Source organism: Schistosoma haematobium, chromosome 2 (genome assembly GCF_000699445.3).
Source record: "Schistosoma haematobium chromosome 2, whole genome shotgun sequence".
Taxonomy (NCBI): Eukaryota; Metazoa; Platyhelminthes; class Trematoda; order Strigeidida; family Schistosomatidae; genus Schistosoma; species Schistosoma haematobium.
This window is the reverse complement of record NC_067197.1, coordinates 40811452-40828416: the sequence shown is the minus strand read 5'-3', so window position 1 is coordinate 40828416 and position 16965 is coordinate 40811452. Positions and strand designations below refer to the sequence as shown.

General features: G+C 32.5%; 1 protein-coding gene across 1 annotated transcript in view; it reads right to left on the bottom strand.

The window, feature by feature from the left end:
* Positions 1–511: 511 nt before the first annotated feature.
* Positions 512–16965, bottom strand: part of MS3_00006963 (uncharacterized protein) — a gene marked incomplete at its 5' end in the record, with an annotated part of 39998 nt that continues 23544 nt past the window's right edge. Inside the window, 4 exons of the mRNA XM_035734041.2 lie at positions 512–845; positions 2049–2621; positions 6198–6299; positions 10292–10755. Coding sequence (XP_035590132.2) covers positions 597–845; positions 2049–2621; positions 6198–6299; positions 10292–10755 — 1388 coding nt within the window. The 3' untranslated portion in view covers positions 512–596. The remainder of the gene's footprint in view (positions 846–2048; positions 2622–6197; positions 6300–10291; positions 10756–16965) is intronic.

Here is a 16965-nt window from a genome sequence, read left to right as displayed (position 1 = left end):
TTATAAAAATATTTCAAGTAATAGTTTGTGTAAGTAAAGAAAAATAAATGATCAGTTTTTAGACTGGTCACTCGTCTAATATGTCATATACATATATATATTCAAACAGCTGATTTTTCAATCGGTAATGTACTAATATTTCAATCGATTTCTAATCGTTTTTGTTACTGTCTTGGTTTTTTTTTGTTGTTGTTGATTCTATCTACCTCCTGGATTATCTCTTACGACATACACTCCAACGTGTAAAACAGTCTACTATTTATGCTAAACTTTAAAAACTTTCTCTAATAAATCAAGTGTAATAAGCTTTTTTTCAAAATGTCGTACATTGAACATTGAATTTTCCGCCCTTTCGATACGTTTATTTAAAACAATTCAATATTATTATTATTCTTTCTTAATTTAGTTAATTTAAAACGAACAATATGGATGCTAATTTTTTTTGGTACATATTTCAAATCTGTTTTATATTTACATTATAAGTAGTATTGTATTGAAATATGGAAGTAAAGAACTATTCATTTTATTGTTTTGGTATACTGTACAATGAAATAAATGTTGTTTTAATTCATAATAGTAAATTAAATGATTTGAATTTAAGGTGATTTTTGATTATCCATTGTAGAATCTGGTTCAATAGATTCATTGATATCAGAATTATGATCTATTTTTAATGGATACAATTTAGATGATGATAAATGGCATGATATTTCTAAATTATTATTATTATTTAATTCATCTATTTGTTTTTGAATTGTATATTTATTTTCAGTCATAGTTGAACTTGATGGTTTATTCGGAGTTGTTTTACTATAATCCATAGATTTGCTCTGTGTAGCGAATCCCTGTTTGATTTTTTTTTTAAAAAAAAGAAGAAAACAAAAAGAAACATAGAATTAATATTGGTTTACTTATCTGAGTAATAACAAGGGATCTTAACAATGTCATTATTTTATATTATAGTGAAAGAGATAGGAAGTAAAAGAAAATTCAAGATGGTCATGAGGCAACTCTTATATTTTACGTTTCGATTCATCCATTACCACTTTCTTAACACTTGACTAAGCACTAGCTGTTTGGATGAAGAAAAAATCAAAATGAGTGCGAAACTTTACTTTTAAAACTTAAGTACCAATATTTTTCAGAATAGAGTTGTGGAGATTATTAAGTTATTGATTGAGATCATGAAGCGATCGATGTTAGGCCACCATTGAAAGCCTGGAAGTACTGGACGGCCGTTCTGTCCTATTGTGGGACTCCTCAGAAGTGAGCATCCACGATCCTGCTCACGGGATTGGTTGAGGTTAGACATTAACACTGTTGGATGCCGTCTGTGGTTTAGTAGTTTGGGCGTTCGTAAGCGAGACTGAAGGTTCTGGGTTTGAGTCACGCGAGCGGGATCCTGGATGCGCAATGCCGAGAAGTCCCACAATATCAATATTTTTATCTTATGAATATGTATTGATTGCAGAATTTATGGAAACACGTGGATGATTTGGTGGTCATGAGTAGATAAATAGTTCACTTATATACAATAATAACCTGTTCACATTTGTGTTTCACTTGATGTATTACCTTGATGCAGTCTGATCTACCAGCCTAAATAAAATATTGATGATAAAGGTTTTATTCAGTAAAATACTTGCTTATATTGACGGCAAAGTGTTGTTCACTTGAATAATTCAGTTCCTACCATTTACCTTTAACCACTGAAATCCAAATAAAATGCACTGTAATATTGAATTGTTTAGTTTGTCTATTGTATTTCGACTTGATCAACAGAATTTACTCAACACTAAGGAATAGATAATTTGACACTTCTTGTTATTTATACATTATGATTGACTGATATACTGAACGAAACATCGTTAGTTAATATGTGTACAGCTAGGAATTGAATGCCTATAACTTCCAAAAATAGTTTTATAATCCCTGTGATTAGCTCATTTTAATTGACTTAAACTATTGCTATGATAAATTGGCTAATTTAACAAAGAAAAAAACGGTTGATAGTTTATTAGCATGTCAATATTTATAACTAAACTTACTGATTTCAATGAACATTTAGAATTCTCTTCAAATGTATGAAATAATTGTTGAGTTTCTTTTGAAGGTGATAAATAACTTGTTTGATAATCATTTGATTTAATTGAATAATTCCATTGAATAGGATCTAATAAATTATTTGAACAATGTTTTAATTCATTTGATGTTAATTGTTTAGTTTGATAAAGTTTTAATAATACATTACAATAATCATTGAGTATTTTATTCTCTGAACATGGAGAAGATTGTAGTTTTTCACAATTTGTAACTTTATGTGTTCTTGTTGTTGTGATTACTTTTTCTAAATTCCATCCAGTATTCTTTAAGTGTTCATTATTCAATGGATCATGTGATGTTTTTGCATATGGATATATCATCTCATTAATATAATGTTTATTACTTATTGAAGATAGAGGTATAGCTTGTTGTTGTATTTCATCATTGTTTGATGTGAATACTTCACATTTTGGTTGTTTATTAAAAGTATGCCATGGTGAATTCACTAATTCCAAAGTATTTTGACAAGTAAAATTGATTTGTTTACGCCAACGAGCTCTCCGATTACTAAACCATACCTATATGAATAAATAATTTATTGTTTAGTATCAGTCAATGAGAAATCTGCGATGTAACAATATGATACAATCGACCTGGAATGATTCTTGAACCGACCTTACGATTTTCATGGGAACAGATAGTTTACTTCAAGATGTCATCACTTAAAAACTGATAAAATTCAAGTTTCTTCCAGTATTTTTTTTCACAATCTCCCAAAAAGTTGAATTCTGATTACCATGTCTTCCAGTGAGAACAGTATGAAATAAGCTCTGATGATGTTGTACAAAATGTAACTGAAAGCTCTTTATATATAAACTATCCACCTAAGAGAACACAACATTATCTAAAATACTCACCCGAGTTGCGAATCTTATCTACCATTTCTTTACGATATTGAGCTATACTCTTCAGATATAATAGGCTAGTTATTGTCGTATCCCTGAATTATTAGCTTTATAGATCATAGATATCAATGAGAATGTTGAGAAATTCTTTTCGAAGCTAATAGCACTAGTAACCAATACTGTATTATCGAGTTGGTATTAGATTGAGATCACAAATCGATTGATGTAAGACCACCTTTGGAAACCTGGAAGCACTGGACAGCCGTTTCGTCCTATTGTGGGACTCCTCAGCAATGCGCATCCACGATCCCGCTGGCGGGATTCCAACCCAGGGCCTTCGATCTCGCGCGCGAACGCTTAACCTACCGGACCACTGAGCGGGCTTCCAATGGTGACAGTGTCTAACACCAACCAATCCACGAAATTGCGCGACCATCTTCCATTGTACTGAGGTAGATACCTGTCTCTACTCGACATGGATTAGCTCCACTGGTCACGGCTTCTCACTAGAACTCCGAGAACTCCCTAACGAAGTTATTCACTAGTGAGCATATGTTAATTACTAGTATAGGGGTTGTGGAGATTATTAAGTTTTTGATTGGGATCATGATCCGTTGGTATTATCACGGCTCTTTGTATGCCTTGGCAAAATAATCTTTATTATCAAGTCAACTTGATTAAATATAATTACATCAAATTTGAACATGACCAATAGTTAGTTTCGTATCATAACATATTGATTTTGTACGTGATTTATACATGAAATCGTACTTTGTCGTTGTGTCATAATTTAAAACAAAATATTAAGGAAAGGTTTCGAACGAATAGATTTTCTTCATTGTGTTTCTCGTTAACTAACTCGCAATTATTTTCAACGCTTTTGACTGATAAATCTTTTTTCGTTTATAGAATTTTGAAGAATCAATCTTGTTTCTAGTTGTAGCAAACTTAGTGATATGTATAAATATGCTATGTGAACTACCGTAGAATATACGAATAGTGGCTTGCAGTGGAACCTACCAAGTCTGTTTCATCCTGTTTGGAGCTCTTCAGCTGGATTTACCTACAGCATCCCAATATTGATGTTCACAATCGGATTCAAACTCACTATCTACCACTTCAAACATTTAACGCATTACCCATTGAATTATTAAGTCCAGATAGCCATTAACTTATTCATGTGGGGTGAAGATATCAGTAAGTTGTTTGTAACTTCTTGTTGGGTTCGCGTTTGAATGTGGACATTAATAGCTGGATCTAAATGAATCTAGCCGAAGAATTCCACATTTAACAAAGCGCGGTTCTCAGATTCCTCTGTTAACCGTTTATCAAATATACTAAAATTTATAACACTATATCGGCGAAATCCACTCAGGATATATATATATATATGCCAACAGAGTCTAACTGGTTGCAGAACTGAATATCAACAATGGGGAACTATAAACGTTCACTGATCAATTGTGTTTTTCTAAAAATTATTCAGTCGAACTACTCTGCTCTCCGAAAAACCAACACTTATTATCATTTTAAATATACACTACTGGTTCTGATAGTGCTAGCCGCAAGATTCCAAGTACCTACGTTTAATTACGTATTTGCGTCAGTGCTCTGAGAATTCTGTGTATACACTGTTAATAAGTTTAAAATTATGACGAGACAGATGGTCAAACCATCATTATAATCAATGACCCTAAAGATGCTATCATTTAATGATGTGAATCTCTACATAATTCATTGAAAAAACTTTGTAAGTTTTAGAACAGTTCCTGTCGAACAAAATTATATAGACTAATATGAAACTGAAAATCAACCCTTTATAAAAGACTATTTTCTATTGAACTGAATGCTTTGTCATTGTTTATTTAAGATAAACGAATAACCACCGAATTATTACTATTTCAGTTACTTAAAATTGACCATGGTAGAAAGAAAGAAATATCTGTAATCCTAAATGTCATCTTTAAAAACATTTTTTATTTATCCCAATGTTCTGGCTTTATATCTCTCAATAAAAATAAATAATAATGTCCTTAAATTTTAATGTTGTTAAGTTAAATGAAAAGAAGTCATGTTTCGCATATCTAGTTGCCTAGACAACTGGGCAGTCATATACCTGAACACTGATGGTAAAATACGAATTGTTTATCTTTAATCGGATCAATAAAGCCCGATCTGGAATGTGTCCTATTATTATTACAATTACTATTATTATTATTATTATTATTATTATTATTATTATTATTATTATTATTATTATTATTATTATTATTATTATTATTATTAGTAGTAGTAGTAGTAGTAGTAGTAGTAGTAGTAGTAGTAGTAGTAGTAGTAGTAGTAGTAGTAGTAGTAGTAGTAGTAGTAGTAGTAGTAGTAGTAGTAGTAGTAGTAGTAGTAGTAGTAGTAGTAGTAGTAGTAGTAGTAGTAGTAGTAGTTTTATTAGGTTTTCTAGTTATTGTTTGACAGTATCATTAATAAAGGAGTTTGGATGAGGGGAAAGATTTATGTTGCGGCAAAATATGTTATTATCACTAGTAAATTGCCTTGTCGAAAAGGCTCATCCAACAGTGCGTTATTTATTCAATCGTACAATCACTAAAGTAATTATTACGTTTGACTGGGAAAGTATATAATCCTTGCGATTTAATTTAGTCTTTTATATGTTGCTACTTACAAGTAGTTATTATTGTTAACGGTAAATATTGGACCGTTATGTAACGAAGTTTCATAGATTTTTGTATTTGTTAACTCGATAGATAATGCAAACTTAAGAGACTTCGCACTTTTATAGGGATTGGATTTTAAAACAGACAGAGATAGATTTAAAGAATTTATTTCTGGACTACCCAATTTTGAGCTGACTCGATTATATGGATGTATGAAGTAGATGAAAGAGATCCTAGAAATGTGTCATGTTGTTTGGTGGTTCAAGGGTGGGTAGATAGGGTGGCTGACAAAGTTAAAAAAGCATTGATTACTAACTATTCACCTTTTTGATTTTTGCATTCAAAGAAAAAACGCAACTCAAATTAAAGGTTTCTTACGAATTACCTTCAACTATTTATTAGTAATTTTGAGCTTTGGGACGAACATGATACATTTAAATCATTTATTCAGATGCCATTCATCTAATGTTTCGGTTTCATACCATTCAACTTATTAGTGGAGAAGTTATTCAATCAAACTAAATCATTGTAAGTGAATAAACACATTTCATTTTGTCTACAATAAAAAAAGAGAACTTACTTGAATTTTGCATTCAGGTAAATTAGTCTGATAGGCAAGTGTTTCACGTAGTTGCAAGTCAGGATAATGTGTATGTTTAAAGGCGGATTCGAGGAATTCCACCTGAGAAAAACACAAAAATTTAATCATATATTCAGTTAATATCCATTTAATTCAAAAAATGATATAGGAAATTAATGTGAAGAAAATTTTATAAAGAATTATAACAGAAGGAGTTTTTTGGATGTTACAGTAATTTTAATAGTTGAGATCGTCAGTCAATTGAAGCTAGACCACCATGGAAAACCTGGAGGCAATGGAGGGCCGTTTCGTCCCGTTGTGGGAATCCTCAGCAGTGCGCATCCACGATCTCACCCGAATCCCGCGAGGCAAAATCATGGATGCGCACGATCTCAACTATTAAAAGAATTATAAATTAACCAATACCAAAGAAATCAGTTCCATAAGAATATGTACACAACGAATTGGATTTGATAAAATTAAGAATTAACATTAATAATTAAGCTTTTGATCAGTGAAGTAGAATTTTCAGAGTTTAATTCATACCGCCAAATCGTTTGAATAGTTTTATTGGACAATGATATTGTAGTAAACGAGAATACAAGTGTGGAAAGTCGAATGTAAAATCTGGGAACCATACAGTAAATACTTCATTTGCAAAATCTTAATCAATTGTCTTAGACTTGACTGTCCCTTTTGAAAATATAAGTCAATCGTCTCAGACTTCATTTTTCTTTCGTTTACACACCAATGATTCATTGTTCTCGTTCTCTTTCCTCGATCTTCTTAACCTTCTGCCTCCAGGCATTTCACTTTTGATTGATGATATATACTACTTAAATCTGTCGACACCAGTAGCACACATCACAATATGACGGGATAAAAAGGCGAGATCACGTTTTTTTCTTAATTCATTCTGACTGATGTTGAATATTATTTCCTTTTCAAAAACTTCAATATGATAACTGTTCTGGATAATATACGTTTTATTTTCAGCGTAATAGTTTGTTCAACATAAGATTAGTTCCATTTTCTGTGTCATTTTTATTGTGCATGATACTTTTTGTACTAAATGAACGTGAACTGTGTGGGGTACAACATACAGCATGGAATTTCGCTAAATTTCGTAAATGTGACTTATTTAAATCAATAGCCAGGAGGATGTACAGATCAGTCCCCGAATTCCCTAGTACGGTTTAGGGTGTGGATAGGTAACTCCCCCTCTCGAAATGCTCTCAAATGACCACACGTATACAACCACTGTCAGGGAATTCCTATTCACTGCCTTCTCTCAGCAGTGTTGTTTACGTAAATGAGAGGGGAAAAATGGAATGTTTGATGCTTTAACCGAGTTTGTGGATTTGGAGGATCCACACTTAGGGCAGTTCGAAAACCTTGATTTCATGCCAGTGGTGCACATGGACTCCAGGACCCCGAGGGAACAGGTGGCGTATGAACCAATTGTTGGCCACCGGCTGCCATGAAACTGTACCTCCTAACGTTGCTCCACTGCCTTGTGGATCAGACCTTTAGGTCAAAGGCTTGGGGAGTGGTCCTTCAAGAAAACCATCTGCTTCGGTTTGGGCTCTGAGCAGTATCTCAGCCCTCACACAAATTGAATGGCGTATACATATTTAGTGCCTCCTTGTACTAATGTTTATGTGTTCAAATAAATAAATAATGTACAAACCAGCATAGAATAATTGTATATTTGAATGAACAAATCTCCACTTGAACCACTCTTTTGTGTTCGTACTTTGAGTCGTGAGAATCGTAATGATTCCCCACTTTTTTCAAGTATAAGTAATAGGCAACGCGGATATAACAGACAAGTAGTTTTACCGTTTGACTAGTCAGCATCGATCATTTAATCACCCTTTTTATTGTAATTTTAAACTAGTTAAAAATGTAAATGGAGCATTTTACTCAGATGAATAATAGATTTTCACGATTACAGCATAAGTCTTTTTTTAACATTTATCCGAATAATTGTAAAGGTGTTACGAAGAAGAGGGTAGCAATCGTAGTCGCTGTTGATTTTACATGCTCTCAAATCAAATACATTGTTGTATTGCTTTTACACTGTCTACAAATCAACGCGGATTCTCACTTTTCCAAAGTCCCGATTTTAAAACGTTTAAATTTTAATGAAATCGGTGACGATTACTTTGTATCATTTTGATAATTAACTCACACAAATAATGAGTAAAATACATAAGGGTTATAGTTTTGAATGAGCTCTAGTAATCTCTATAAAATTGCGAAAGGAGATAAAAGAGCATCCTAGAACAGTTTTGGATATTTGTATTTTTATATGAAGCCTTTCTTAAAGTTGTAATATTAAATGAGAGGACCAATTTTCTGAAAGTCTGCATATAGAAATATGAATATCTGAAATTATTCTGGAAAACTGTCTATCTAAATCATATCCATCCTTTCTAAAATGTATGAAATTGGGATTTTGATGGTGGGATTCACAAGTAAATTACTATTTCAGTGATTTCAAATATTTCGTTATTTAATCAAATCAACATAGAACTTATTTAAGATTAAATTCACATATTCAGAGTATATCAGATATTTGAGGAAATCTTCAAGGAGAACTAGGCCAGTAAGTCTTTAACTTATCATCAAATTTTTGACTACTGCTTAAGATGTACACCCTTCGGTCTATGTAGTTGTCTAGTGAATTGCTTTCCTGAATACTTTTCAGTTACTTCAATGATATTATTATTTTAAATAATACTTTGAATTAATAACACATACAAAATATAAACCACTATAGGTGTATATTGTGAGAAAATAGAAGGACTTAGTATATTAATGTATACTTTCACTTATTTATCAAGGATAGTCAGTGAACTTGGGATGAATATTTTTTCGTTGTCATTTATCATGAGTTCATATCTGTTTGCTCGAGATTCTACGTTGAAGAGACAATTTTGATTTATAGTTATACTACTAACAAGTAGTAAGAATTATTCTGTCAAGAAAATAAAACTTTTCCGGAGCTTTTCAAAAAATTTGAACTGTCAATTAAGTACAAAAAGCTTGAGTTTATTCATTAACATTCATTTGGTAGTTTATCTCAACAAACGTAGTTTCAGACAATATCAATGAAATCTGATTAGACATTTCGAGAATGTCTTCACCAGAGTTTAACGTTATATTAGAAAAACTGCACACTGAATTAAACGTAGTTCTTCTATTTGTTGAATATGCGATATTTGTGGTCAGCATTGGATAAATTTGACTATAAGGGTCTGATTATAAAGTATTAAGTATGGGTCACAATATAAATGGATTCTTCATAATTCATTTCGAGCTCAAATTATCTGTCAGTAGAATTAAAATCTAGTACTACGAAGCCCATACATAATTATTACTCCGGCAATTATAAATGACAGTTATAGACTTGCGATGAATAATAATAACATTAGGTGTATTCAATATCATAAATCTTTTCCCAGTAAGAAATTACTAGTATCCACTGTAAAACTGCAAAAAATTTCTGTTTAACATATATTCAAATCGTAATTGTTCGGAATTATAATTTCTAAAGATTTTTGGACAGACAGTATCTCCAACTCTTTGTTTATCATATATGTTTTTACCCAGTTTAGTTGCTATGACTATTTATTCCGTTAGTTGTACATTTGTTATATAAACTTCAAAATATTTATCACTCTTTTTCTTCAAAGTGTCGACAAATAGCAAAATATACCAACTTCTATGGCATTTCTCTTTGAGCCTTCTAGCATTTGTCCTCTCAGAAACCTTTTCTTATGATACATGAGTATATACAGTCGGCATTTATTAGTATTTAGTTAATAGGCTAACCAAAAATATTCCTTAATCGGAAAACAGGTGATTCAAAGTTTTCACCAATCAGTCAAATTCAGTGTATGTGAATGCACACATATCCTAAAAACCGAAAACTCAGTACATCAATTTGATTCACTGTTCGCCTATTTGTTATGGACGTTTTCTAAACTGTGAGTTTGGGAGTTAGAGAGAGATATCATCACCAACGTCATCATCATACATTTATTGACCAAAAAAACACTTTTTTAAGAAAAAAAATATTAAGTTACTTGTTTCTCAGAAAATGTTGTTCTATTTCGTCTTCCCATAAAATTAACCACATTGGAATCATTCAATATATCTTCATTTGATAACGGTGATCCAGGCGAACAAACATAACGATCATTAAAAGTTATTGGACTTGTTTGTTGTATACAATTTCTCTGTATATTTATCTCTTCCATAGTTTTACAACGAATGTTTTGATCATTAGCTTGAATAATATCTGTACAATGTTCAATTAAATCATTATCTTGTTGACTTTGAGTTGTTGATTGTGAATGTAAATGTAAATTAGAGTTTTTTAACTGATCTATTGATTCTTTACATTGAACAGTACTGCTTACAATAGATGGATTTGTTAAATTACGGTCTGTAGATGATTGATAAGAATAATCTTTGGCGTTAGTTTGTTTACTACACATCATTAAGTCAGTAGGATGCGTCGTTTTGTCCTCAGTTGAGAATTTCAGATCTGTAGATATTGTTATTTAGGAAAAGAAAGTATAGAAATGTGAAAAATCTAGAAATGATTGGTATTGTTACATGATTGTTGAAAATCATTACGAGGCCTTAAAATTGTGTTTTTTTTACTAGAGTGGATTTATCAGCAAAGTGAATTAATGTTGATGGAAATGATGTTGCATGTTGAATAAGAGGCTGTATCACTCAATGTTACAGTTATAAAAGTGATGGGGGACCAGTTCCTGATCGATTAAGCTTAATGATATAATTATCTAGAAAAGTGATTCCCTCAAAATTCTAGATAAAGTTTTATGAGGGTTGTTAAGCGTCACAAGAGCTGGGCCTAGGGTTTCTTGAAGATTATCAACATCAAATCATATTTATACTGATCCACCTACTAATAGATACTTCTGTCATAAACTTGATTTTCATCAACCTCGTCTAGTTGGCCTATCAATGATTATTTACATAAACAACGTGGAAACTAAATGAAGTCGGTTATGGGGACTGCTTACGGTTTTGTTGGGAGAAATTGATTTTTACTCATATTGAAACACCATATTAGAAATACTTAGAGTTAGGGGTGATTGAAAACCAATTGCTAAACCCCAAAGGACAATTTTAAAACCATATATGGTTTGTGGAGATCGTTGAATTTTATAGCTTACATCAGCGACTGATCTTAGTTAAACAAATACTGAAGACTAGGAAGCAATAGGAAGCAATTTCAACGTAGTATGTGACACCTCAGGTGTGCACTCTCAACATGTAAATTGCTGGATACTGTCTTAGTTGTCTAAGCTACCAAGCCTTTGAACTGAGAACTGAAGACCTTTGGTTCTACCCCAGATGAAACTGTGTATACGCAATGCTTAGGAGACTCATACCTAAACGAAACAGCCTTTCAGTTCTTTCTGGTTTTCAGTGATGTAAACTATGCAATATGAAATCTCGTTCTATGCTTTTATCATCGATACCAGTAATAACAAAATCTAACCTAAAATAATTGAAACTATCATCATCCAGTTACAGAATGTTCAAGTTGAAATGAGAAGAGTTTAATTACTAATCAACAATAAAATATTGAACAATGAGTTTTTACAGTTTCGTTATTTATCAATATCTTCTTTATCATAGATACTAGTTAATTAATGATATAATTATTTAAATTATGCCTTAGATTTTTGAACCTATCAACTTAGAAAGATGGCTATATTTGACAAATATTCGTGGATGAAATCAGTCTTTTTCAGTTGTAAAATGTACTCAATGTGATTAAGTTAATTCATGTCTATGTTAAATGTTAAATAAACATATGAATATTTTTATAATTGATTGATCACTGGGTGATGATCAGTGTCATATATGTCAGGTCCTTATTAGTGCAGATCGAAACGTATCGAGCAAGTCGCAGTATGGCAACCAGTCTAGGTGACTCAACATTGCGTGTACTATGTTGAGATAAGATGGTGGTTGGAAGTAGTCAACAGGAAACACTGGACCTAGATTTCGCGCTAATTGCCACTCGTCAGCAAGATGTACCTGTAATCTTAAGGGAACTGATGCTCTCTGAAAGATTCAATCCCGTGTCACCCAGCTTGATCGATAGGATTTGATCTGCCCTAAGAAAGACCTGACATAAATAGCATTGATCACCACCCAGTGATCAATTAATTATAAAGACATATCAGTCCTACAGGCGGTCTGTCGTGTCCCGGATAACTCAGTGATAAAGTCTCTGACTATGAAGCTGGTTGACACAGGATCGAATCTGTCAAGGGCATAAGTTCCCTCAAGATTACAGGTACATCTTGCTGACGAGTACCGATTAACACGAAATCTAGGTCCAAAGTTTCCTGTTGACTACTTCCAACCACCATCTTATCTGAATATATTTATCCGATTGGATTATTTAAAACAAAACAAAACAAAAAGAAATTAATTTCTTAGATGAACATAAAGAGATAAGACAACGTGTTATTAAATAAATTCATGAGATTAAATTTATTAATAGCTAATATATATTGTAACATTGAAACAAATTTATTTGTTTAACTGTGGTATATGTCAAGTTTGTTAGTGACTTTTCTAAGAGAAAAATCAACAATATTATTTAGTTACAGTATAATTTTGTCTTTTAATCACTTCAACAAATATATAAATAAATTAATGTGCTCATTCTTTACACATACATACATATATACGCATATATGTAGGCTTGGTATAACAGGTAACTCGATTGACATTATTCAGTAACTTCTCTAATTTATGTACGTGACTGTGAATTAAATGTTAAAGATGAAATGATATTAAACCACTGAAAAAAGAAATTACAATAGGATAAACTAAAACATTGAAGTATTTATAAAGATTATGAACATTCAACGTTAGCTAGTTATAATTAGCATATTATGGGACTATTATGGGACTCCTTAGCAATGCGTACCCACGATCCCGCTCGCGGGACTCGAACTCTGGGCCTTCGGTCTCGCACGCGAACGCTTAACCTTTACAAATTATCAAGGTGTGTTAGAGTGTAAGAATTAATTATAATGGGGGATATTGTAAAAAAGACTAGTTTTAATGGATGTGGTTTTAGGAGAAAGAATGGGATTCCTCAAAATATAAGGTATGAAGTAGTTCTAAAGGAGAGTAAATAGGGAATGCACCTGTACCGTTGCTACCGATTCTGAGACATTTAGCCTGAAGTCTACAACTATCAGTTACAATAGCGGTGAGGACAACAACTAAGTAATCTGCACTTGGCAACACAGTTCAGTACAGGAGTTAATTAGTTTCATGGGCTGATGTCTTGTGGTGTTTTGTCAGGCTCTAGATTTCTTACACCATCAAACATAGCGCGTCAATGTTGGAGGTGCTTGGCGTATATAAATCAAATTTAATCCAAACAGAAAGAGGCTTCATCCTAATTCGATTACGTGTTTTGTCATATCAATCGGAATAAACAAACAATATTTATGATTTGCAAACTGAAAATTTAGAACTACAGCCATGGAACCCAACAGTTTGAACAGATCCCATTGACCTTAAAACGTGAAGGTAGTGAATTCATTTCCCAGTGTTTTGTAAAGTTTTAATCCCATCTACTTGCTTTTGTTACTCATCGTGGAGGAGTATAGGCCGCCCACCAAGAGTCTCCATCGAACTCTATCCTGGGCAGTCCCTCTCAGTTGCTCCAATCTAAGACGAAGTCATTGTTCAACCCATACTCCTTTCCAATAGTTTTCCTGCATATGTCATCTCGTGATACATAAGAAACTAACCTTGTAAACGTAACTAAAATGGCCAGACATATTTTATTAAAATTAGAGAAATATTTTATTCTAGAATAAAGCGTTTTGTGAAGATTTTTTGAAATTTGTAGGTGATAATGATCACTGGTTGATCTCATTTGATATGCCATTGAAAACCAGAAAGCATTGAACAGTTATTTTGTCGCTAGTATCATTGAGTGATCGTAAAGGTATATGGTGAATCGATTGGTGATTGAAATACGAACAGGCCAACGTCGAAACAGTAGTTCTAATAGCTTGGTGTTCAGCCCAAAACCTGAGAGTTCTAAGTCCGACCCTTGATGAATTCATATATACACTATTGGGGGACTTCAAATTAGGTACCCTAACTGAAATTATCCCTTGGCGAATGTTGTTAGGATCCCTCAAGAATTCCTGCATGAAATCTTAAAAAGTCAAGAACATCTCGTTCAACCAGCATCCATTGGAAACACAATGGAAATTCTTAACGAATTGATGGATTATGTATCACATTATGCGTGTATACCTACCAACTCCCAAAAGTTACCAATAAACCGATTAATACCTTTATTTTCTGTACATTAATTTACCTTAAAGCAAAACCTTTGTTACTAATAGCCACCTTTCTTTTCCACTGTTCAGAGCTCAAATATAGGAGAATTTTAAGGATCTAAAAAACGACCAAGAAGTTATTATCAAAAGTTCGAGTAACAGATTTACAAACCATCCCTAATAAGTGTATTGTCTATAAATGAAATTTACTACGAAAGATTTTCATTTCACTTTTTAATCATTATTGGTCATTTTAATCGAATAATAACAAAACAATCTCAATGTAACAAATATGAAATAATCCATTTTCAACCTAAGCTAGACCACTACTGAAAACCTAGAATCACCAGACTACCGTCTCATCCTGACATGGGATCTTTCAGCGGTGCGCACTCACCACCCGCACGCGGAACTCGAACTTTGGGCCCTCGGTTTCGCACGTAAATGCCCAACCTCTAAACCGGTATCCAACGATGTTAATGTCTAACTTCAACCGGTCCACGATATTGCGTAACCCTTCATCGAATGTCTAAGGTGGATAACTGTCTCACATCCGACACCCATTAAACTCCATTGGATCAGCGGAGTCCATTTTCACTTGAACCTCTAGTCTCATATAATCATTGTTAACCTCCATTAAATAAGAAATAGAGAGAGAATAAAAAAAAACGTGAAAATATCAATTATTTCTTTAGAATTAACGACTTATCTTATTTTCAATGTCAAATGAATTTTTCACTAACTAATAATATAAAATGACATAGTAACGAAATATGATGAAAGAGTATAATTTTCATGACTTAGTAATAATCATACTAATACTGATAGCAATGATACGGGTTTACTTTCTTTATAATTTTATACACTTGTTGAAAGGATTTCCCTCTCCCCCTCCCTCCCTCTCTCTCTCGGTGCTACTCGTTCATTTATTCATCATCTACTCATTCATCCCCCCCCCTCTTTTCCTTTTCCTTTTAGATACATTTATACATTGAAAAAATTTTCCTTTTATTTAATGGAAAACATTAAGAATATTTTTGTTAAATTTAATCAAAAATATAAACTGCCCGTACAATAATCATTGAAATATGGATAAATTTTATTGAATTGAATTTATAAAAAAAGTTAAAAAGGAACTTGTTACTGTGGTCTTATTGTCAAGTATAAAATGATTACTGGGTAAAAGTTTTTTTTTTATTTTTTAAAAAAAATGTACGAAATATTGATTACATATAAATTAATCCATTAAGGAAATTAGATGAAGTACCAATTAATGAATTATTGAACTGAACTATAATGGGATAAATTTTATTGATAGAAAATTAGATAAGTAGATCTAATATTCGATTATTTAAGAAAAGAAAAAAAATTTTTATCACTAAGAAGATAATTATTAAAATGGGGGTTTGTAGAGATTGTAGTGATTTTAATAGTTGAATTCATAAGTCAATATAAGGCCACACTACCATTGAAAAGTTGGAAACATTGGATGGTTGTTTCGTCCTAGTATGGAATTTCTCATAAGTGTTCAGAAGATAATTAAACACAGCTTCGACTTAACATTATTAATTATAACCTATTTATTTTATGGTAGTTGTTGGAGACGTTAGATCCCCCGAATTCACATGGAAAAGGACTTAATTTTGTAATTTTATTTAGAAAAGTTGGATTTCATTGTTTTCGCTCCAAAAAGCACACATTTTCACCTTCATGTCGTATTTCTCACTTAGGAGAATCTTAGATGCTATTGGTCCGCCTCGTCTTTTAGTATGCTATTTGGTAACTCTCCCCAAGGACGGTTTTGTGCTGTATATATACGTTTTGATTTGTGTCTGTTGTTGTCGCTCGTTCTCTGGCTTTTGCGGAATATACTTCTTCATTCCAAGCTTTGACTTCTTCCTCTAGTTAGAGGGGCTGGGACGCATCGAATAGCTGGCTTATTGCTCTTTGGTCACCGAGTCTTTGTTCCGTTCACAGATTAAGTGAACTCGTAACCGCTTCAAACCTAGCAGTAGTGAACAAACACTGAAGTTGGGACGACTCAGTTTGTTGTTTGATGTAGAATTACAGAGTGTCAATAAAATATGGAAATCATAGATTATATACTTCATTTGCATACCTTCCATCAGTTGTCCTTTAAATCCTTCATGATTCTCCCGATGCTGTTTTTATTTCAATTTCTTTCTGTTTCCCTTTTTAGTTCTCTTCAATTAAATCTTCTCAATTCTCTTTTGGCAGGCATATGACTTCTCATTGGTGTTACATACTACTTATATCTGTCTACGTAAGTAGCACACACTACAATCGTAGTAGCAAAGTAGATAGTTTGCTCTTTTTATTTGTTTATTTATTTTTTCTTTAAAAGTTTAAATCTCAAAGAAATCTTAGTTATG